Here is a 22,878-nt window from a genome sequence, read left to right as displayed (position 1 = left end):
AACTTTTTTTTTTTTTATTATTTATTACACTGTTTAAATCTTCTTTCTTTCTTTTTTCCTATTTTATTATTATTATTATTATGATTATTAATTAATTAATTAACAACACGTTCTTTCTTTTATTAATCATTCTTTCAATAGACCCCACAAGCAAAGATTCCACCTCCCCATTCTGCGAAAAAAAAATACATGTCAAAGAACAAGAAAATTCTGCCAATACCGTTTGACAACACATCAATTACATAAAAATAATAAATTAAAAAATACAAAAATTTGATAACTTATATGGAACGGCTCATCAAGAACTTATTTACGTTAGACTTGAAGACAACCATATTGTAGTTAGCCGGAAAGCAGGAAAACGGAAGACAATTCCACAGGCGTGCAGTTCTAAGAAAGAAGCTTTGTTCATGGAATCTACGTTTAGGTTTAGGCACAGATAAAGAGTGGGGGGAATTATTGATAGTGTTTACAGCTAGACGAGTGTTTCTTGTGAAAGTTTGGCGAGGGGGGACCATAGATTGAAGCTCAGTCGAACACTTTCCATTAAAATAACGATACATCAGAGACAAACTTGCAACATCTCTTCTGTGAGATAGAGGTTGCAAGGAAGAGAAAAGGACATCTCCTACGAGGTTACGAAGTCTATTTTGAACTCTATCAAGGCAGGCCAAGTCCTTTCTAGCAGCTCCTGCCCAGACGTGGCAATAGTATTCCATCCTTGGACGTACCTGGCTCTTATATAGATAGAGAATAGTATCAGCAGTGAGATATCTACTGGATCGATAGAAAGATCCCACCATTTTTCCAGCGGCCTTGGCAACAGATTTGATGTACGTGTTCCATTTAAGATCAGGAGTAATGGTCAAGCCAAGAAGCTTGTCAAAACTTGAGGCCCCCTGAAGACGAGAGCCATTCATTTCAATTGATGCCAGATGTGAATCAGAATGTTGATGATGTAAAGAGAGAAGCTTGGTTTTAGATGCATTAAAAGTAACCAGCCACTCCTTACCCCATTGTACTACGTGCTCAAGATCAGAGGAGAGAGAATTGGAGAGAACTTGGTCATTTACTGTCTTAGACGTGCTACCATAAATGGTAGTGTCGTCAGCATAGATGTCTACAAATGATGTAAGGATGTGATTTGGAAGATCATTAATGTAGATCAGGAAAAGAGTTGGGCCCAGGATTTGACCACGTCATCAACTAGGTCGGCTGCATAGTGCATCATCTTTTACCATTCCACAGAATTCAAAATTAAAGAAAAATCACAGTCGTTTACAAAAAAATACCTAGACATTTACAATTAAAATACATAGTCGTTTCTAAAATAAAATAAAACAACTCACTTATAAAGTCTCAGACAATCCTAACACTCGATGGAACTAAAATTGTCCATGTCAGAAAAAAAATTCCTAAGAAAAATAAAAATCGTACAATTAGTGAAAAAGGAAAAAAAAAAATCACATTTTCCATTGTTTTTCATCAAAAGTTACACTTAGTTTCCCACAGTTTAAAAATGCAACAAAATATTCATAACACATATTTGTGATTGACGTGTTTATCTTTTGGTAAGCTGAAAGGCTCATTCCTGACGCACACTTACTAAAGTTATATGTTCTATTTCTTTTTTTTTTTTCTTTCTGGTTTACTCACTGGCTGTTCATTAAAAATTTACAATTTATTATCTGTATGTCTATCGTCATAGCTGTTTTTTTTTTTTTTCAATTTCTCATAACGAGCTAATTCCTAATACGATAAACATTTTTTTTTTTTTAACTATTTTCTATATATAAAGTTTTACATCTGTGTGTCTGTATGTCTTTTTCTTACTTCGTGAAAAGGTTGTACGTGTGTATTGCTTTTCTTTTTTTTTTTTCTTAATTATTTTTCTAATTCGCCTAGTGTTTTAATGGACCCTACGTTGTGTGTGTGTTGATTTGTATTTTTTTTTTTACTGTTCTTTCTTTTTTTTTTTTTCTTTTTTTTTTCCAGACATTTTATTGTGTTGTATTGGTTTTTTTTTTTTCTTTTTTAGTCTATTTCTTTTTTCTTGACACTAAATCTCCATGCTTCCACGTTGTATTTTCTTAAACACAGGTTCGATTATCGCATTGGTGATGCGAACTGGTCCACGAGCACCAAATTGAATATTTGTTACATAGGGTTATCATTGAGGGGCACCATTTACGTTTGGTGTATAACATAAAAGGATTCCGTGTGCGTATGATTGTCTCTAATATAAATGGTTGTGTGTTTGATTATCATAAAGGGAATCGTGTGTGTGACATGTATTTTCAGAACCTACCTCTGCTTCTTCGATGTTGGACCATCTGGAAATTTCTCATCCTGGAGGGAGACTTGATACCTGTTTGACGAAGATTTATCACTCCAAGACGATGAATGGGTTTTATAGTTTTTATTTCACTTTCCCCAGAGGTCCTGCAGAAGGTGGAAGTGAAATCGGCCTGTGTGGGTTCTTCTTCTACACACGTCAGCATTCGTCTCCCCCCTCCCCAGTGAAGAGGGGGAGACAACGGGAAGCCGTCCGTTCTTCAAAGCCCAAATCAAATCTCACAGATCTAGCCAACCTGACCACATCACTCATACGTAATCTGGTCAGCTGACCTTCGGTTCTGGTAAACGTGTCTACACTCCACGTTTATTCACCTCTCTCTCTGTAACATGGTCCCTCCTGTAAGTACCCGTTTTCTTAATGGAAAGATATTGGGGAAATGAATGTCAACATGTTGGTGTTGTCATTCATCATCATCAACAAGAGGTTTTGGAAATAAAATTACCACTGAAAATCAAAATATAGTACAATTAATAAAAGTAGTATATTTTCAGCCCCAGACACATACCAAATGTCCATTCGTATTAAAAGTACAAACACCAACAACTTTGAAAAGGAAAAATTCAACACAAATTTGAATATGATAAAATAAACTTATTTTATTTGAAAAGAAAAAAAAAGTCAACATTTTTAAAAAATTGAATTGATCAATTGGTCATAAAAAAAAAAAAAAAATCTAGTAGATTTTAGCAGAAAATAATTCAAACAATGTCCACCATTTAATGCTGTGTCCACTTGATCGACTTGATATCGATGCCTTCTTGAACCATTTCCCACAACGGACTGTGAAAAGAAAGAAAGAAGTTTTTACGTTTCTGAATTTTTGAGATGAGGATTGATTATTTGGATTCTTTGGACTATTGTTCCCATCTGTTCATCATAGTTGCAGGATCCATCAAAGACATTTTTAATCAAATGTGATGCTATGGAACGCGCTCCAGCCCATAGACAAGACCCCTCCTCCCTCCGACAATGGAAAGAAATGATTTGTTAGTAGACCCAAAGTATAGAAAGTAAAAAGAAGATGATCGTCTTTTGAATTTTTGAAACACGAAGACACCTCACGGCCAGGGGACAGTTTCCGAAGAGCTAGTTGAGAATAGCCCATTTCTAATCATCAGGTGTGATGTGAAACGAAGATAAATGACCGGCCATAGACTTTCCAATCTTGAATCAAGATCAGATGTTAGCGTTTGGATGGTATCATACACACAATACAAGTGAGATCTACAGGAAACAAATATTATGATGATGATGAGTCTATTGTTACGTAACGTTACAGGGCGTTACACTTTACTTTAGTAATTCATAATAAAACTGGAAAAAAAAAAAAAAAATCCAGGTCGACATTTTTTTTTTTTTCTTAACAAAAGCATTTATTACCGTTAATTTCCCGTCTCGACAAAAACTTAAAAAGTCTCTTGCTGCCACATGTCCATCTAACCTGGTATGCGTTTCCCTTTCTTCCGGTTGCATCCTAGCCCATTCTCACTTTCACTTTTCACACCTGTCTCTTTTGGCACCAACATTTTTCTCCCGACCACGTGGTGTCTTCTTTTACTTCAGACGCAAATCCGAGCACACTTGCCAATTTACATACGCATTCAAATGTTTCTCCTGCTACTAATACAATCGCTTGCCATCCGTCTTTCGGCTGCTGCTGATATTTTCCCAAACATTCTGTTACACTATGAGTGAATGATATTGAGTGATTTCTACGTTTGGGAAAATTGACTTGAAATTATAATATTAGCTTAACAGACGATAGAATTACAATTCCAAAAAAATTTTTTGTTGCATCTATTAAAACAGACAATACTAGTTTTGAGTAATAATCAAAACTGAAATTTGACCAAGACACTTTTCTAAATCATCAGGTCATAAAAAAAAAATTTTTTTTGGTGCTTGTGTAAATTGATCTTTTAAACTAACGCATTTCAGGTGAAAACATTACATACTTACATGTTACGGCGAAATTAATGTAAATTCGAAAAACAATACAGTAGAAAAAACATAATTACAAGTAAAAATAGAATTTATCAAATTATCAAGCTTTTATCGCATGTTTTAATGTGGAAAAGTTGTGACACCAATTCAGTATGACAAACTGACTTATCTCCCTTGACTTAAATTAAGGATCTGTTATTTTTAAACAGAAAATAATTGTTGATTTTTTTTGCTGAAAATACATCTAGCACATCTATTTGATCGTTTTTCATAATTTTTAGAATTTATACCAATTTTGACATAACACAAAAGTACATAATGTTTTCACCTGAAATGCGTTGGTTTAAAAGATGACTGATCTACATAAGCACCAATTTCTTTTTCATAGCATTTGCATCATTGATACATACCTCATCTCTCTCAGCAATTTAACATGGTTGATGCATCTCTCAGCCGTGTAGTCGATTTCCTCTTCAGTTGTGAAACGACCAATGCCAAATCTAATGAAACAAAAAAAAAAATTTCAGGCAAAAAAAAGCTTTTTTACATTAAAGAGCTGAACAATTTACTGGCAGCAAATTTTACAAGAAATTTATCCTTATAAATTAAGTGATTTGATATAATGGGGGGTGTAGGAGAAAAATTAATGTTTTTCTTCAGATTAAGGGAGGAAAAATATACCTTATGAGAAGAAAAAGCCCTATAATTAATAAGTTGCAATATGTGCTTTATTGTTTAAGGTGAAAAAGTGTTAATAAAAGAGCATTATTTTTATTTAATTCAAGAAAAAATAAAATAAATTTTTTTTAATTAAAGGAAAACATTTTTTTAAATTAAAAAAATGTTTTAATTAAAGAAAAAAATTAAATAAAAAAAAATTTTAAATTAAAAAGGAAAAGATTTTTAAATTTTCTTCAAAAAAATAAAAAAGTTTTTTTAAATGGAAAATAAATTTTTTTTTTTAAATTAAAAAAGAAAAAAGTTTGTCTTCTGAAGTTTTCAAAGATTTTATTTTTACCTGATGGAAGAATGTGCCAAGTCTTCTTCAGCACCGATCGCTCGCAGAACGTAAGATGGTTCCAGAGATGCAGACGTACATGCACTTTAAAAGAAAAGCAGAAAGTTGACCTTTAAATACTTTTTTTGAAGCATTTTATAGCCATTAATTTGGATGAGTTTTATGACACAATGGCATAAAAAAAATAAACAGAATTGAGAGTTTTTGGAGGAGATATTTAAAAGCATCTAAACACATCGGAAGTTTTAAATATTGATCAAAGTGTGACAACAACACAAGTAGTCAAACAATTTAAGGGGGGGGGATTAATTGAAAAAAATGTTTAAATACAGAATAATCACTTTTTTCATTGCTTCTAACGTAATAGATGTAGAGACTAAAGCCTCTTTCAGGACTGCTAGCAACCACTGTAAAAGAGTATTAAAAATGCAAGAGAGTTGCATGCTCAGTTTGTTAAATCCAAAGTAGCTGAGCAGCAGCTTGGTTCCCACCAGTTTTGGCAAATAGCAAACGAGGTCCTGAACAGAAGTGTGTCCTCTATCCCAACTATCATCATCTCGTCAGCAGTTTAAATACAGAATAATCTAAACTATCGGAATCTGTGGAAATTCCACAGCGAATTTTTTCTTTGAATTATAAAAGATTTTAAGTTTTTTTGTTTTTTTTTTAATATTTAGGATGTGTTTACTTTTGGATTATTATGAATCTGGACAATATACTTTGAAGATCTAATTCCGTAATATGATGTCATCATTTGAACTTTATTATGATTATAAATAATCAATGCACAATCTCTACAGGGTGGATACATAATCTAAACTACTGCTCTTATCTTGAGTGTTATTCGCACAACGTTTTGGTCGATGTAACCTACAACCTTTTTCAAATTTATCTTGTCAAACTCGGGAATCTACACCAAATTTCGAACAGAACCCTTTATTTAATCCACAGGAAGTAGCATGCTCTCGTTCCATCAGCCATGACGGATATTTCTGAACAGACAAAGCAAAAGCATCAGCCTAATGGATAAGGTACTCGGTCAAATTCAGTTGTAACCAACACTATTTTAGAGGTTGAAGGTTCAATCCTCAGTGCAGGTAGTACAAAAAATACAACTGAATTACTTAAGACTTCTATCCGATCACGGCTGATGAAACGAGTGCATGTTACCTCCATGGATTAAATAAAGGGTTCCGGTCAAAATTTTGTGCAGATGTCCAGAGTTCGACTAGGCACACTTGAAGAACATCGAAGGTTACATCCGCCAAAATGTGTGAACAACACTCAAGATGAGAACAGTAGTCCAAATAATTTAAATTATCAATCCTCATCTCAAAAATTCAGAAACAATGTTCTCATTATTTTCACATTTCGGATAACATTACATCCAACCTTCTGCAAGTGTGTCTTCTTTACCTTGGTAACTTTCTGGGTGAAACAATACGTTTATGTAAATGAATCATTGGTTGGTTTTGTTGTGTCTGTTTTACAGAAAGAAAGAAAACAAAAACAATTACTTTGACTACTATTTGACTTGGTCATCATTTTTACAAATGTTTCGGCTTGTGTAAGCTCTGACTTTTTACCAAGTATATATCTTTTAGAAGTTCTGAATTTTTTAGATGAGGTCCGATTGTTTAGATTATTTGTATTGATCAAACTATTGTTCTCATCTTGAGTGTTATTAGTGCAACATTTTGGTCGGATTGTCCTTCGACTTTCATTGTCGGTTTTTGTTTGGAAAAGAAAGGAGAAAAGTTACTGGCTCCATAGACATTTTCATATTTCTGTGAGTTAGTCTCCACTTTTTCATCATTGTTTTGAATCTGTGAGAAAAAAAAAATTGGTTGAGCTTTATTAGAGTTGTCTCCCCTTCGTCAACCATTTTTTTTTTTTTACAGATTCGAAACAATGACCAAAAAGTAGACTGACTCATAAAAATACGAAATTATCTCAAACAACAACCGACATGCCTGATGAAGGTCAAAGGAGAATACGACCAAAACGTTGCTCTAATAACACGTAAGATGAGAACACTAATCCAATCAATACAAGTAATATATCTATTAGAACTCAGGAATCTTGTTTTATGGCATATCAAACCTTTTGGGGTTTTATTGCTACATACAGTAATTTAGGCAAAAGTTTTATGCTTCAAGTCTCTTTATATTTTCAAATATTTATTTATTGTGTTTGGTTTGGTTGTTTCAGAAAGGAAAATTGTAGTTTTATTTTTGAGAGAACATGATTGAGTTTGGTTTGGTTTGATTTGGTTTACGGCATATCAACCCTTTTGGGGTTATTTATTGCCAAATCCATTAATAAAAGTATTTATGTTCCAAGTTCTTTACATCTTCAAATATTTATCCATGGTGTTTGGTTAGGATGTTTTGTAGAGAAAAATTGTTTTTCACTTTGCAGAACATGATTGAGTTTTACAAAGAGAAAGGAAAAAACAATATCAATGCTTGGTGCATTTTAGGTCAGGAACCATTATTTTTAGACAGCTTAATTTGGTAGGTCAAGAGTAGTCTGTATAGAATTTCAAACTAAACCATTTATTTAATCCAAGAGGGTATAATGTTCTTGTTCCATCAGCTTTGACTGGGTAAAACTTAAGTAATTTTTATTTTTTATTGTAGTAAGGATTGAATCTTCAACTTCCTGCAGAGTTTCACTTTGAACTGATTGTAACTTAACACCTTTATCCATTGTACCACAGATTTGTTGTGAAAATAATAACCAAGATGAGAATAGGAGTACAAAAAATTTAAATTATCAATCCCTAAAAAAATCTCCAAACATAATTTTCGTTTGGTTTTATATTTTTAAAATGTACAATCCTAAGTCTGACAGCGTTTTTATTTAGATGCAAAAATAAGAGATATTTTTCATCAATCTTGAAAACATTTTTTCTTTTTAAGTTTTCAAAACATTTGTAAATTTAAAAAAAAAAAAAAAAAGGCTGGTGACGGTACCACTGTACAACCGTGATACATTTATGAACTAATTAAGAAATTTTAAATTAAAAATAAACTAAGATCAATGTGCAAAATGTATAAGGATTTTTCAATTTTGACACATTTTTGACGCTTTAAAAACTATTTTAAACAGCTAAAGACCTATAAAATTCCAATCATCTGAGACCCCTAGCGTTGCTCTGCAGCTTTTAGTTTCGGAAGAGATAGAGTTTGAAAATATGGAGACAGACAGACATATAGCCCTTTATATATTATATTTCCATGCGCTAGAACATTTTCATCTTAAATTCTATGCAATTATACAGAATGTAAAAACTATGCATCAATAGAATTCAACGTAATAGTAAAATGAAACTAATCATCGCATAAGAAAACAAAAAATGAATAAGTAAAAAAAACATTTGCTGATTTTTTTTTTTTTAAATCAGCAAATGTTTTGAATTTTTTTTTTTTTTTTTTTTTTTTAAATCGACTAATGTTTTGAAAATGATTTTTTTTAAGGTTTTGAAATAATTTGGCAAAGCAAACTGAGAATACTGATTATAATATTTAAATTTGAATAGTCTTCAGTAAGAGGGAGATGGAAATCCACTCTCTCTAGGTAGTATTCAAGTTAGTTTAATAATTCTCTCACCTTCCTGAAGACAAGGCAACATCTTTTAAGGCCATCAGCAAACTTTCGCCTTCAACAAACGCAAATGACAAATTAACGCAACCTAAAAGCAAAATGTAAAAAAAAAAAAAAAAAAAAATCATAATTAAAAAAAAAAAAAAATAGGTAAAAAATACATAAAAATAAAAGTAAAAGAACTGCTTATTTAGAATCAAACCTATTTTAAAAAACTAAAATACAAAAAATCTTTGATGTACATACCTGTCATGGAACAAAAATGTCATATTCCAAAAATTATGTAAATTGATCAAGTAGTTTTATTTTATAAAGAAAATTTTTATAATTTTTTAGCAATTTTAATAGGAAATTGTAGCCATAACAAGGCTGGTTTTGATCTTGATAGTTCGAATTAATCCCCCCCCTTATTTATAAAATATGGCAGATCAAAACAAAGCCTTGTTTCATCATAAATTTGTTTTTTTTCATTAAAAAAACCTTTATTAATTTGCATGATTTTTGGAATATGACCTCTTCATTCTGTGATGTGTACATACAAAGTTTTATAAAGATTTTTCTATAAATAAACACCTCAAATATTTTCTGTAAATTTTACATTATTCTTTTTCAACCCAATCAAAATATATTGCCATTAGGGCTACTATTTGGGATCGTGTCTAACAGCGGATTGTAGGGAGTTGAGTTTTTCTGAAATTTTATTTTATTTATCTATTTTTTTTTGTGGGGTGGGGTCACCATTAAAGAGTCCCGTCTGTGCAACGGAGAGTTTTAGATGGGTGGGAGGAAGGGAGTACATATCAATTTTATTTTTCGCTTTTTTTTAGGGGAGGGGGGTATTCATATATGCCTTTTTTTTTTTGCTCTCATTATAAAATTTAATGGTGGGGGAGCACATACCCTGCCTCCTTTACAGAAAAAAAAAAAATAATTTTTAATCAACATTTGGATGAAAAACAAAAGACTGATTGTGTTATTTGATATATTCTAACGTTAAGGAAATTTAATGCGTATGAACGTAGATATGATTCCTTAATTAGAAAAAAAAAAAAAACATAACAAAAACGTTATTTTAGTTAAAAGATTTGGTTTTATATAATCTCCTATTTAAAATATTTCAGATTTGCATTAAATTTGATCAAATTGCCTAAATTTCAATCTCTTCTGAAAATCATTTAGCCGGATACGTCCAATTTTTAAAAAATTTTTTTGAACTATAGGTGTTAGACATTAATTTATAAATATTGACCAAATTTCACTTTCTTTGGCTTTTAAAAAAATATGAGTGCAACCTCCCATTTGAAAATTCAAATATTTAAAAGTTGCATCAATTTGGATCCATAAGCAAGATTCCCTGAATTTCAATTGGTTCTTAAGATCATTCAAGTTTAGCCTTAAATTTTAGATATTTTCTAGAATCAAAATCATGTAATCAAGTTCGACCAAAATTGAAAGAAGAATTCTACACAAAGTTTAATAGCTTTGTATCTGGATTTTAATTTTTCTAACAAAAATAAAGTGGTTGATCATAGTTTTCATTTATTACTACATTTACATGTAGGGGAGGATGCTACTTTTCACTTGCTATTCATTCTTACCTTCTAGCAAAGGAGCATCAAGTACTATTTTTTCCGTCTTTGGTCTGACTCAACTAAGGATTGAACCCCAGTATCCAGGCTCATAGTAAAAACTAATGATTACTCCAGATGGGTTGATAGAATATTGACACCCTGAATATTCATAATTTATTCATCCTTTTTTAAATGAGTAATCTTTTTAGTTTAGTTTTATTTAGTAGCAGTTTGAAATAAAATATAAAAAACCGTATTTAATAAAATATTAAAAATTTCAAAACTGTATTGAATTAAATATATAAAAACCATATGGAATACAATATGTAAAAACCGTATAAAAAAATGTTAAATAAATAATGTCGAATAATAAATTGGTTCGGATTTCTCACCTGGATATGTTGCTTCTGGGTCTCCATTTCTGATCACGTGTGTTGCGTTTGACATGATCTTTGATATTAAACGTTCTGATAAGGCCGTGATTCTTTTACGGTCATACTGAAAAGAAAACAAAAATGAATCATTTTTTTTGTTGTTTCATTGGTAATCTCACTTTTGAAAGACTAATTTTTTGTGAGAGGATAATATTTTTAGGAAATTCATTTCTATTTCAATCACGTAAATTTTTTCAAGTTGAAAACAAAACATGCGCTCAAGTCGGATTATTTTGTGTTATTTCTTTCTCTCATAATGAAATATTCTTTTCTTTTTTTTCTCTCTAACCAACAATCAACTCCCAAGCAAATGAAACAACGTCCAAAATTGAAAGACAGCGGTTAAACAAAATATCTGTCTTTTATGCTACCACTTCGGACTCTAAACAGCATCTAAATTTGCTTTCTTATATCAGAACAGTGCCTGCCTCTGCTTTATCGTTATTTTCATGGCAAGTGCTCGACTGAAAACCAATCTATGGTCCCCTCTTGCCAAATTTAAAAAAAAAAAAAAAAAAAAAAAATTTAAATTAAAAATACTCGACTAGCTACAACCACTATATACGATTTTCCCACTCTCTATCTATTAAATGCAAAAAGTCAAGTATTATGCTTCAATTGTGTTCTAAACAGAAACATTCATTTCAAATGCACCCCTGTCATATTAAAGAACCTACTGTTGATTTTATATGTTGGACCTTTCAGCTTGTGTGAGAGAAGGGAAGAAAGAGAAAGGGGAAGAGGAAAAGCAAGAAAAAGAGCAAGCAAGAGTGAAAGAAAGAGAAAAAGATGCTGATTAACTTGCGGAGGATGTGAGATGCAAATTACAGATGCTGATGCCTTTTATTTACTTTTTTTTTTTATTCGTCTGAAAATCTGTAACGTTGTTCAGCAACCAACATGTTGCATATGCATCTACGTAGCAAAGGATACCAAAACAAAGAATAACTGGAACTCACTTTTTTGTGATGTAAAAACATTTCGGGGTACTTTTCTAAATAAACTGTAATCATGCTCCTTCTTCCCTCTTCCCTTTTGAACGTCGTTCAAACATGTTCACGAATGTATTCCCAAACGTGCCTCTGTCTGTTGCACACATTTTTTTTTTTAATAGTCTTTTTCTTTATCCTTACGATGATTTCATTTCACATTTCATATGCATGTCTGAAAATCATCCTTCCAAGAAAAATAAAATGCATCCGAATGTTTATGGACAAAGAAATTTTTTTTTTTTTTCAAATTTAAGATTGACAGACGGACACAACCTCACAAAAAAAAAAAAAAATAAATAAAGCATTACGAACCAAATATTGATAAACCTTTTAAACATATGAAAACACTCTGTTCATTTTCAACTTACAGATTGGTAATAGTCAGCTAACATACTTTCTAATTTCCGGTGCAGCGCTACCGGAAGCGACGATAAGGCAAATCAGTTCCCTCACTTATTTTCTCTCTCATGCTTATATCTCTCCTGTGCACATTTTTTTCCGCTCTTTCTTTTTTATTTCTATACTTTCATAAACATTTATCATATAAATTCAAATGAAAAACTATTTTTAAAATTTAAAAAAAAAATTTATTTTTATAATTTTAATAACATATTTCTTATAAAATTTCAAATAAAATAAAAACTTTAAAAATTTTGTTATTAAAAGTGCAAATAAAGACTAATTGTGTTATTTTTATCTTTTATAATTCTATTAATTTTTATTGTATATTTTTCAATAATGTTCTTTTCTTATATTTTATTTCAATAAATCACTTTACAATAGAAATACTGAAGAACAATAAAAGTGAAGGAACTGATTCACCTTGTCACCTTGTCATTTGCCTTCCAGTAGCGCTATGCCAGAAATTAGGAAGTATGTTAGCTGACTATAACCTACAGAATTCATATTCAGCCGAGAGTATAAATTGATATACTAACCTCCATCTCCCGTTCTGCAACCGCACAGGCTTCCCCAAAGCCGACAACCAATGGTGTGGGTACAGTACCACTTCTCATTCCTCGTTCCTGGCCACCACCACTTTGAGGAGGGTCTAGTCGGACACGTGGACGACGACGGACATATAGAGCACCAACACCTTAATGGAAATCAACGTGGACTTCATCAAAATGTTTGGAAATAAAACGAGAATTCAATTATTATTACTGTTAATAAAACTATTTCTTTTGAAATAATGAATAATTATTAACGGTCAGTTATATAGATTGCCACACAAGCACAGAAGTTCTAGTGTCATACAATAACATAATTGTTTGAATAGAAAAGATTGAGTGACACCTTAAGGGTTAGAGATGACCCCAGAACATAAGTTGATAAAATCATGTGACTTTTGGACAGAGATTTCCTGTCTCTGGTCTGGCAATAAAGCACAGAAGACATGTCTAGCCTGCCAACAGCGAGAGAAAGGGGTGTGTGTGTGGGGGGGGGGGGTGTAACTAAGCATAGCTAGACAAGCTATCCATCTGTCTGTCTATCTTACAGAACTCATCCAATTTTTTTCTATGACTCATCTTCTCTTCAAAATAAATCTTTATTAAAACTAAACATAGGCATTCAAGTGATTTTATTCAAGGTAAGTAAGGATTGGGTTACCAACGATGACATGGGTATAGAATAGATAACACACACACACGAGTAAGTGTAAACTTAACACAGCCAGTTATTATTAGTTATTATCTCTACTAACATATAAAAGTCACATTGTTTGTGTGTAGATTCATTCCCTATGGGCTCCAAAATGGGTGGGATGATTTTTATGAAATTTCACACAAATATACTTTATGTATCTTGGAGTGTTCTTACATAGTTTTGTATTGGAATACCTCCGATAACTATCGAAAAATCCTATTAAAGAAGGAACTATTCGATTTTTTGACAAAAGTTAACACTTTTATACAGCCTAATATCACCACAGTTTTATCACCGCACAAACAAAAGAGCCCTGGTGCATAAAATCAACAGTAGGTTCTTTGATATGACAGAAACGCATTTGAAATGAATGTTTGTTTAGAGTACAATCTAACCATAATACTTGACTCTTGCATTTTAAAGTCATTCAAAAATAATTTGATAAAATTGACTGTAGGTTCTCTTGGTGCAATATAGACTACAATATATTGCGGATTAAGTAATGCACGTGAGGTTTCTCCCTGTGCATTGTAGTGAGTTCTTGACTACAGCAGGCACTCAATCGATTTGATTGATGAATCGCGATTTCACTGATTTCGATGACAACAAAAGTATTAGAAGTGTGGAACATTCATTGATCCTCATTCAATCCTGGGTAACGTTGGATCTCCCTGCTAGTTATAATACAGGCTCCTTCAGTCTTTGACAGACTATGGATCCCCACGAAGGGGTGCCTGCTCGTAAAATTTTTGTGGCAGGTGTGCAATCTCCAACCACACCTCTCCTGAAACAACATAGTTAAATACCAGTCGCAAATGAAGTGTATGTACAGGATGACTGGAAAGAAATGCAGAGATAAGCGGAGAGCACATACAGCACCTAGAATTCCCAATGGTCATCCATCTAGTTCTAACCAGGCTCAACATTGCTTAACTTTGGTGATCTGACAAGAACCGGTGTGTCAACACGATTATGCCATATATGCAAGTTATAATACTAAAGGTAAGTTAATATTTGACTAGACACACCTGAAGAAGGTCAGCGGTTACATTGCCCAAAAACGATTAGATAGGAAAACAATGAGGAAAACATTTGGACGCCATTATTAGTCAATACAGATCTTTTCAAAAGTCAGCTCGATGATGTCACAGTTCTTGCAGTACAATAGAACTAAATACCTTCTGGCATCAACTGACATTTCTTTATGGTTGCACTGCCAAAAGCATTTTGAATTTTATTGCCAAGAGCAAAAGTGTATCATATTTCTATTAAAACTTCCACCATATGTTTCCCCCTCCTTCACTCTATCCCCCTTTATTTCTTCATCCACTCTATTCCTCTCTCTGAATACACACACATAGACAACTAGTTTTTATGGATCCCTCAAAGAGTGAGTAGACATAAGGAAGTTAACTCTTTGATTGAAAAATAAGAGTTATTTTCCTTTTAAAAACAAAAGATTTATTTCACCTTTTGGTCCATAGATTTTGTGTGCGCTGATGGACATCAGATCTATTTTAAGGTCGTTCACGTTAACTGGAATTTTGCCAACAGCTTGGGCCGCATCTGTGTGGAAAAAGATCTTTTTGGATCTACAGAGAGCACCTGGAATATAAGACAAAACAAAATTGTTTGAACTTTAAAGTGAAATTAAAAAAAATATTGTCCATTTGTTCAAGATTTCAAGATCTCACTCATAGAATGAAGCTTAACTCTTGGAAATTTCCAGTCTTGTAACTGTTATCAGACCATTACCTACCCATTGATGGACTCTTCCAAATACTATATTAATCGAGAACCAAGTACCCTCACGGATACAAGACTCTACCAACATTCGACTGACAAGTAAGCCAAGCTTACATCACCACTTTTCTCTGTATCCTGCTCCTTTTTCTAATATATCGTTAAAAACCTATACCGTGTTCAAAGTTGTCTTTTGTGGTCCTAATTTGGGTTCACATTAGTAACAAATTACTAAAAAAAAAAAAAAAAAAAAAAAAAAAAATGGCTAAAACATTTGGGTATTTTTTTTTAAAGCATTTATAATGGATTTACTTTGGGATTATTATGAATCTGAACAGTATAACTTGAAAGATATAATTCTTTAATATGACATCATTATTTGAACTTTGTGCTTATTTACAATAACAACAATATTAATAATAACAATAATATTAATAATGATAATAACAACAATATTAATATTAATAATAACAATAAGAACAATATTAATAATAATAATAATAAGAACAATATTAATAATAAGAACAATATTAATAATAACAATAACAACAATATTAATAATGATAATCTCTACTATTATAGAAAAGAAACTTTCTGTGTGAATTCGTTCCTTATGGACTTTAAAAACAGCCGGGCTTATTTTTATGAAATTTCACACAAAGGTACTTTATGTGCCTGATAGTGTTCTTAGATAGGTTTTGTATCAAAATGGCTTTGATAAGTATCGACGATCGAAATAATCCGATGATTTGACCAACGTTAACACCTTATACAGCCTAACATCACAAATGCATTTGAGAAGTTTTATTACCACACAAGCTGAAAGACCCAACATATAAAATCAGCAGTAGGTCCTTTAATATGACAGGAGTGCATTTGAAATGAATGTTTCTGCTTCGAACACAACTGAAGCATGATAATTAACTTTTTCATTTTAAACTTTAATTCAAGCAATTATATATAAAATAATTTTATAAAATCAACAATAGGTTCTCTACAGTGCAATGTAGACTACAATGTATAGTGGACTAAGTCACTGTCAGAGGCATGTGAAGCTTTCTCCTGGTGCACCATGATGAGTCCCTAACTAGAGCAGGCAATCAATCTGATTAAAAAATGGGCGATTTCACCGCTTTCGATGACAATAAAAATATGGGAGCGTGAAACATTCATTGATTCAATCCAGGGCAACATCGGGTCTCTCTGCTAATCATAATTATAATATTTTATGATTTCATTTGATAACTTCCTGAAAAGATTTATTCTCAGAGGACTCTCTCTCAATCCCAGCAAAGTGTTGATTCTGATGGTACTTATTTCGATCAATAAATTTTTTGTTTGAGCAGAGTTGACCTCCAGAGATTGAATTTTTTTTCTAAGTTTTAAATATTATTTATCTAGCACAACACTGATCAAGAATACACAAACTTGATGGATGTTTGACTTTTAGCTGAACGTACACACACAACTGACGTTTATGTAATAGATTCCACAGCTGCAAAAATCTAACGTTATCTTTTCTAACAGGGATGTACATGTGACTGGAGACTACTTATGAATTTCATGCTCCCATGAAACTTCCACCTGTGGAGGAAACCAGTTTAATCCGCTTAGGGTGAGTGCTGCTTCGGTACAGTAGTTAAGATGGTCTGCTCTTTCTGACTTCTGGTTTCTGTTATCCATTTGGCTGGATAAGTAGACATGGTCAAACAGACAAGAAAGCCATTCTAAACATGGAGAAGGGAGGGGGGTACATTATCTGAGAACATAATCATTAATCAGAAAAGACCATATCTTGCTTTATTTTTATTTTTTTTTTTTTACATAGGCATCACCACATTATCAAGGCCAAGAGGCCACTCAAGAATAAAGGTTAAAGAGTGTACAGTAGAAATTGGACAATATAGTAGTTAGTAATGAAAATTTGGTAAATTTGATAACTTATATGTCACCATCATCTCATCTGCGGCACAGAAGCTGGAAGTCAAAAAGAACCGATAGTCTTGACCATAACCGATTCTGCTAACAAGTCTGTTTATGAACTTACCGATTTCTTTAACTGGCTGTTTGATTCCAATTTCATTGTTAACAAGCATGATTGACACCAAAGATGTGTCTGGTCGCATGGATTTTTCCAGAAGCTAAAACAGAAAATACACACCAATAAAAACAATGCAGTTTAATGGGACTTTTAAAATACATTTTAATGGTAAGAAAAATGACACCTTTTAATGGCATGAAAAATGAACATTTAAAAATCGATTATAATAAAGTTTTATTCCTGTTTTTCTGTTCACAATTAAAAGGTACACTGTTTCATAAATTAATTTTTATACTGAAAATGGACTTATATACACTGTATTCCAGCATGATATATAATATATATATATATATATATATATACATATATATATATATATTATATTCAAAAGAAATCTACATACAATGATTGCCCTCATTTGCATATTAAAGAAAATCTATTTTAATAATTGGTTCGATGTAATTAATTATTTGTTGTCATAGAACAGTTTTAATTGTTCTATTTAAAAATATTATTTAAAGTTGATTTATTTAATTTATTTTAAATATTATTTATTTAATTTATTTAATAGCCGACAAGAGTTGCATTTAAAATCGTATGTAAGCTTATTTACTTAAGCTATGAGAGTTATTTCCCATCTAAGCTATCTTGATAGAGTTCAAAATAGACTTCATAGCCTCATCAGAGATGTCCTTTTCTCTTCCCTGCAAACTCTATCTCATAGAAGAGATGTCGCGAGTTTGTCTCTGCTTTATCGTTATTTTCATGGTAAGTGTTCGACTGAGCTTCAATCTACGGTTCCCGCTCACCAAACTTTCACAAGAAACACTCGTCAAGCTGAAAACACTATCAATAATTCCCCCCACTCTTTATCTGTGCCTAAACCTAAACGTAGATTCCATGAACAAAGCTTCTTTCTTAGAACTGCACGCCCGTGGAACTGTCTTCCATTTTCCTGCTTTCCAGCTGACTACAATCTGATTGTCTTCAAGTCCAACGTAAACAAGTTCTTGATGAGCCATTCCACTTAAGTTAACAAATTTACCGAATTTCCATTACTAACGATTACTATATTGTCCAATTTACTACTGTACTCTCTTAACCCTTATTCTCGAGTTGTCTCTGGGCCTTGATAAGTGGTTATGCCTATGTAAAAAAAAGTTATTTCATATTTGATTTTCATAGACCAACATAATTAATATTCGGTCCATCTTAAATAGTATATGATTAATTAATATTCGGTCTATCTCAAATAGTATATGATTAATTAATATTCGGTCTATCTCAAATAGTATGTGATTAATTAATATTCGGTCTATCTCAAATAGTATGTGATTAATTAATATTCAGTCTATCTCAAATAGTATGTGATTAATTAATATTCGGTCTATCTCAAATAGTATGTGATTAATTAATATTCGGTCTATCTCAAATAGTATGTGATTAATTAATATTCGGTCTATCTCAAATAGTATGTGATTAATTAATATTCAGTCTATCTCAAATAGTATGTGATTAATTAATATTCGGTCTATCTCAAATAGTATGTGATTAATTAATATTCAGTCTATCTCAAATAGTATGTGATTAATTAATATTCGGTCTATCTCAAATAGTATGTGATTAATTAATATTCGGTCTATCTCAAATAGTATGTGATTAATTAATATTCGGTCTATCTCAAATAGTATGTGATTAATTAATATTCGGTCTATCTCAAATAGTATGTGATTAATTAATATTCGGTCTATCTCAAATAGTATGTGATTAATTAATATTCGGTCTATCTCAAATAGTATGTGATTAATTAATATTCGGTCTATCTCAAATAGTATGTGATTAATTAATATTCGGTCTATCTCAAATAGTATGTGATTAATTAATATTCGGTCTATCTCAAATAGTATGTGATTAATTAATATTCGGTCTATCTCAAATAGTATGTGATTAATTAATATTCGGTCTATCTCAAATAGTATGTGATTAATTAATATTCGGTCTATCTCAAATAGTATATGATTAATTACTATTCGGTCTATCTCAAATAGTATGTGATTAATTAATATTCGGTCTATCTCAAATAGTATGTGATTAATTACTATTCGGTCTATCTCAAATAGTATGTGATTAATTAATATTCGGCCTATCTCAAATAGTATATGATTAATTAATATTCGGTCTATCTCAAATAGTATGTGATTAATTAATATTCGGTCTATCTCAAATAGTATGTGATTAATTAATATTCGGTCTATCTCAAATAGTATGTGATTAATTAATATTCGGTCTATCTTAAATAGTATGTGATTAATTAATATTCGGTCTATCTCAAATAGTATGTGATTAATTAATATTCGGTCTATCTCAAATAGTATGTGATTAATTAATATTCAGTCTATCTCAAATAGTATGTGAGTAATTAATATTCAGTCTATCTCAAATAGTATGTGATTAATTAATATTCAGTCTATCTCAAATAGTATGTGATTAATTAATATTCAGTCTATCTCAAATAGTATGTGATTAATTAATATTCGGTCTATCTCAAATAGTATGTGATTAATTAATATTCGGTCTATCTCAAATAGTATGTGATTAATTAATATTCGGTCTATCTCAAATAGTATGTGATTAATTAATATTCGGTCTATCTCAAATAGTATGTGATTAATTAATATTCGGTCTATCTCAAATAGTATGTGATTAATTAATATTCAGTCTATCTCAAATAGTATGTGATTAATTAATATTCGGTCTATCTCAAATAGTATGTGATTAATTAATATTCAGTCTATCTCAAATAGTATGTGAGTAATTAATATTCGGTCTATCTCAAATAGTATGTGATTAATTAATATTCGGTCTATCTCAAATAGTATGTGAGTAATTAATATTCGGTCTATCTCAAATAGTATGTGATTAATTAATATTCAGTCTATCTCAAATAGTATGTGAGTAATTAATATTCAGTCTATCTCAAATAGTATGTGAGTAATTAATATTCGGTCTATCTCAAATAGTATGTGATTAATTAATATTCGGTCTATCTCAAATAGTATGTGATTAATTAATATTCGGTTTATCTCAAATAGTATGTGATTAATTAATATTCAGTCTATCTCAAATAGTATGTGATTAATTAATATTCAGTCTATCTCAAATAGTATGTGATTAATTAATATTCAGTCTATCTCAAATAGTATGTGATTAATTAATATTCAGTCTATCTCAAATAGTATGTGATTAATTAATATTCAGTCTATCTCAAATAGTATGTGAGTAATTAATATTCAGTCTATCTCAAATAGTATGTGATTAATTAATATTCGGTCTATCTCAAATAGTATGTGAGTAATTAATATTCGGTCTATCTCAAATAGTATGTGATTAATTAATATTCGGTCTATCTCAAATAGTATGTGAGTAATTAATATTCGGTCTTTCTCAAATAGTATGTGATTAATTAATATTCAGTCTATCTCAAATAGTATGTGATTAATTAATATTCAGTCTATCTCAAATAGTATGTGATTAATTAATATTCAGTCTATCTCAAATAGTATGTGATTAATTAATATTCAGTCTATCTCAAATAGTATGTGATTAATTAATATTCAGTCTATCTCAAATAGTATGTGATTAATTAATATTCAGTCTATCTCAAATAGTATGTGATTAATTAATATTCGGTCTATCTCAAATAGTATGTGAGTAATTAATATTCGGTCTATCTCAAATAGTATGTGATTAATTAATATCCGCTCAACAATTTTATTTTTTTCACTCCTTCACCCGAAACAAGGTATATCGTCACTTGGACATAAAGGGTTACTAATTGGGACCATGCCTAAAAAAGATTAACAAGATGTTGGTTTATGTTACATTTGAACTTCTGCATATCTGTACAGTTAGGGAAACAGGTAGTGGGAAGGGAATTCCAAAGTCTTGATGTTCAAGGAGAGAAGCTGTCCGAGGAGAGAAGCTGTTCAAGGAGAGAAGCTTTCTGGCATTTAGGAATCTCAACATTGAAGGGGTATGATTTTGTTAGTGGGTTTGTCTGGGATATGTACATCAAGGGAGCACAAGTGCAATGAGTTCATCAGAACACATTCTATTAAAATACTTTTAAAACAGGCACAGGGATGCAACATTGCAGCGATGGGACAGGGGTTGGAGTTTGTCGACAAATCAGGACTTATCATGCATGGAGTATTGTTGCTACATCTGGGTTGGTGCATCCAGCACTGGCCTCTCTTTCTTGAATAAGGTCTAAAAAAGAGTTTTTAATCAATAGGTCTCACTTTGTCAACTAAACTCCAACCCCTGTCCCATCGCCACAACGTTGCATCTCTGTGCCTGTTTTACAAGTTTCTTAATGGAATGTGCTCTGATGAACTCGTTGCCCTGGTGCCCTTTCAATGTACATATTCCCGACAAACTCGCTAAGCAACAAAATTTCACCCCTTCACTGTTGAGGTCCCTAAATCTACCTTGAACAGCTAGATTTTAGAATTCCCTTCTTGCTACCTTCTTCTCTAAATGTACAGATATGTAGAAGTTCAAACGTTACATAAACCAACATCTTGTTAATCTTTTTTAGGCATAAAGAAATTTAATTTAAAAAAAAAATAATAATAAAATGGAAATTAATATAATGCACAAAAAATTTTTAAAAATAAATAAATGCAAAAAAAAAAATTAAAAAAAACAAACAAACTTACTTCCAAATCAACCAAACATATAAATATAAAATGAAAATAGAGATAATGCAAAAAAGAATTTTAAATAAAAAAAAAAAAAAAAACTTACTTCCAAATCAACCAAACCATTCGTTTGCACAGGCAGATACGTCACGTCAAAACCTTCCATCTCAAGAATTCGGCAGGAATCAAGTACACACTTGTGTTCCTGAAATTAAAAAATTTCAAAAATATAAACAGAAACAACATTCCCAAAATAAAAAATTTACGAATAAAAATATAAAGGCAACATTAAAAACAAATTCTTCAAATCTTTAAACCTTATCCTCAAATAAATAAGTTAAACTGTTTTGTAATTAAATTAATTTGCAAAAAAAAATCAGTTATCATCTACTTCTTGTTTATATATACAGCGAGTTTGAAAGAATAAGTTATCATACATATATATATATATATATATATATATATATATATATATAGATAGATATAAAAGGCAAAATATACTTGAGAGTTTTTGTATGTCCAAGAAAGGCTTTCTTTCACGGGGGTTCTTAGGGGTGTGTGTGTGTGTGTGGGGGGGTACTATCGCTTTGAAGTGTTTATATACCCCCCCCCAGGTAACAATATCTATGATTTGCGAATGCACATTATGTCTAGATTTATTTACAGCGACTTTTACAAAATTATTGCTATTTTGGCTTCTCACGTGTTGATTTGGCTTTTTCGTATAAAAGCGAAACTGATGTGAAATTAATGAGCAGTTCTCAACTAGCCTGGGAACAACATCCAGAAAGCGATGGACGTTTGGTCAATGTCAGTT

At 31.3% G+C, this 22,878-nt stretch overlaps 1 protein-coding gene across 1 annotated transcript in view; it reads right to left on the bottom strand.

The window, feature by feature from the left end:
* Positions 1-2,929: 2,929 nt before the first annotated feature.
* The window catches only part of LOC145265632 (cysteine desulfurase-like), a 52,994-nt gene continuing 33,045 nt past the window's right edge, over positions 2,930-22,878 (bottom strand). Inside the window, exons 5-13 of the mRNA XM_080121673.1 lie at positions 22,168-22,266; positions 17,365-17,458; positions 15,045-15,179; positions 12,866-13,023; positions 10,894-10,999; positions 8,937-9,018; positions 5,322-5,405; positions 4,714-4,803; positions 2,930-3,139 (exon numbers count right to left, since the gene is read on the bottom strand). Coding sequence (XP_079977799.1) covers positions 3,076-3,139; positions 4,714-4,803; positions 5,322-5,405; positions 8,937-9,018; positions 10,894-10,999; positions 12,866-13,023; positions 15,045-15,179; positions 17,365-17,458; positions 22,168-22,266 — 912 coding nt within the window. The 3' untranslated portion in view covers positions 2,930-3,075. The remainder of the gene's footprint in view (positions 3,140-4,713; positions 4,804-5,321; positions 5,406-8,936; positions 9,019-10,893; positions 11,000-12,865; positions 13,024-15,044; positions 15,180-17,364; positions 17,459-22,167; positions 22,267-22,878) is intronic.

The sequence above is a fragment of the Euprymna scolopes genome, chromosome 40, assembly GCF_053919585.1.
Source record: "Euprymna scolopes isolate OS-2025 chromosome 40, ASM5391958v1, whole genome shotgun sequence".
Lineage (NCBI taxonomy): Eukaryota > Metazoa > Mollusca > Cephalopoda > Sepiida > Sepiolidae > Euprymna > Euprymna scolopes.
Note: the sequence above shows the minus strand (reverse complement) of the source record. Positions and strands in the feature narration are given on the sequence as shown.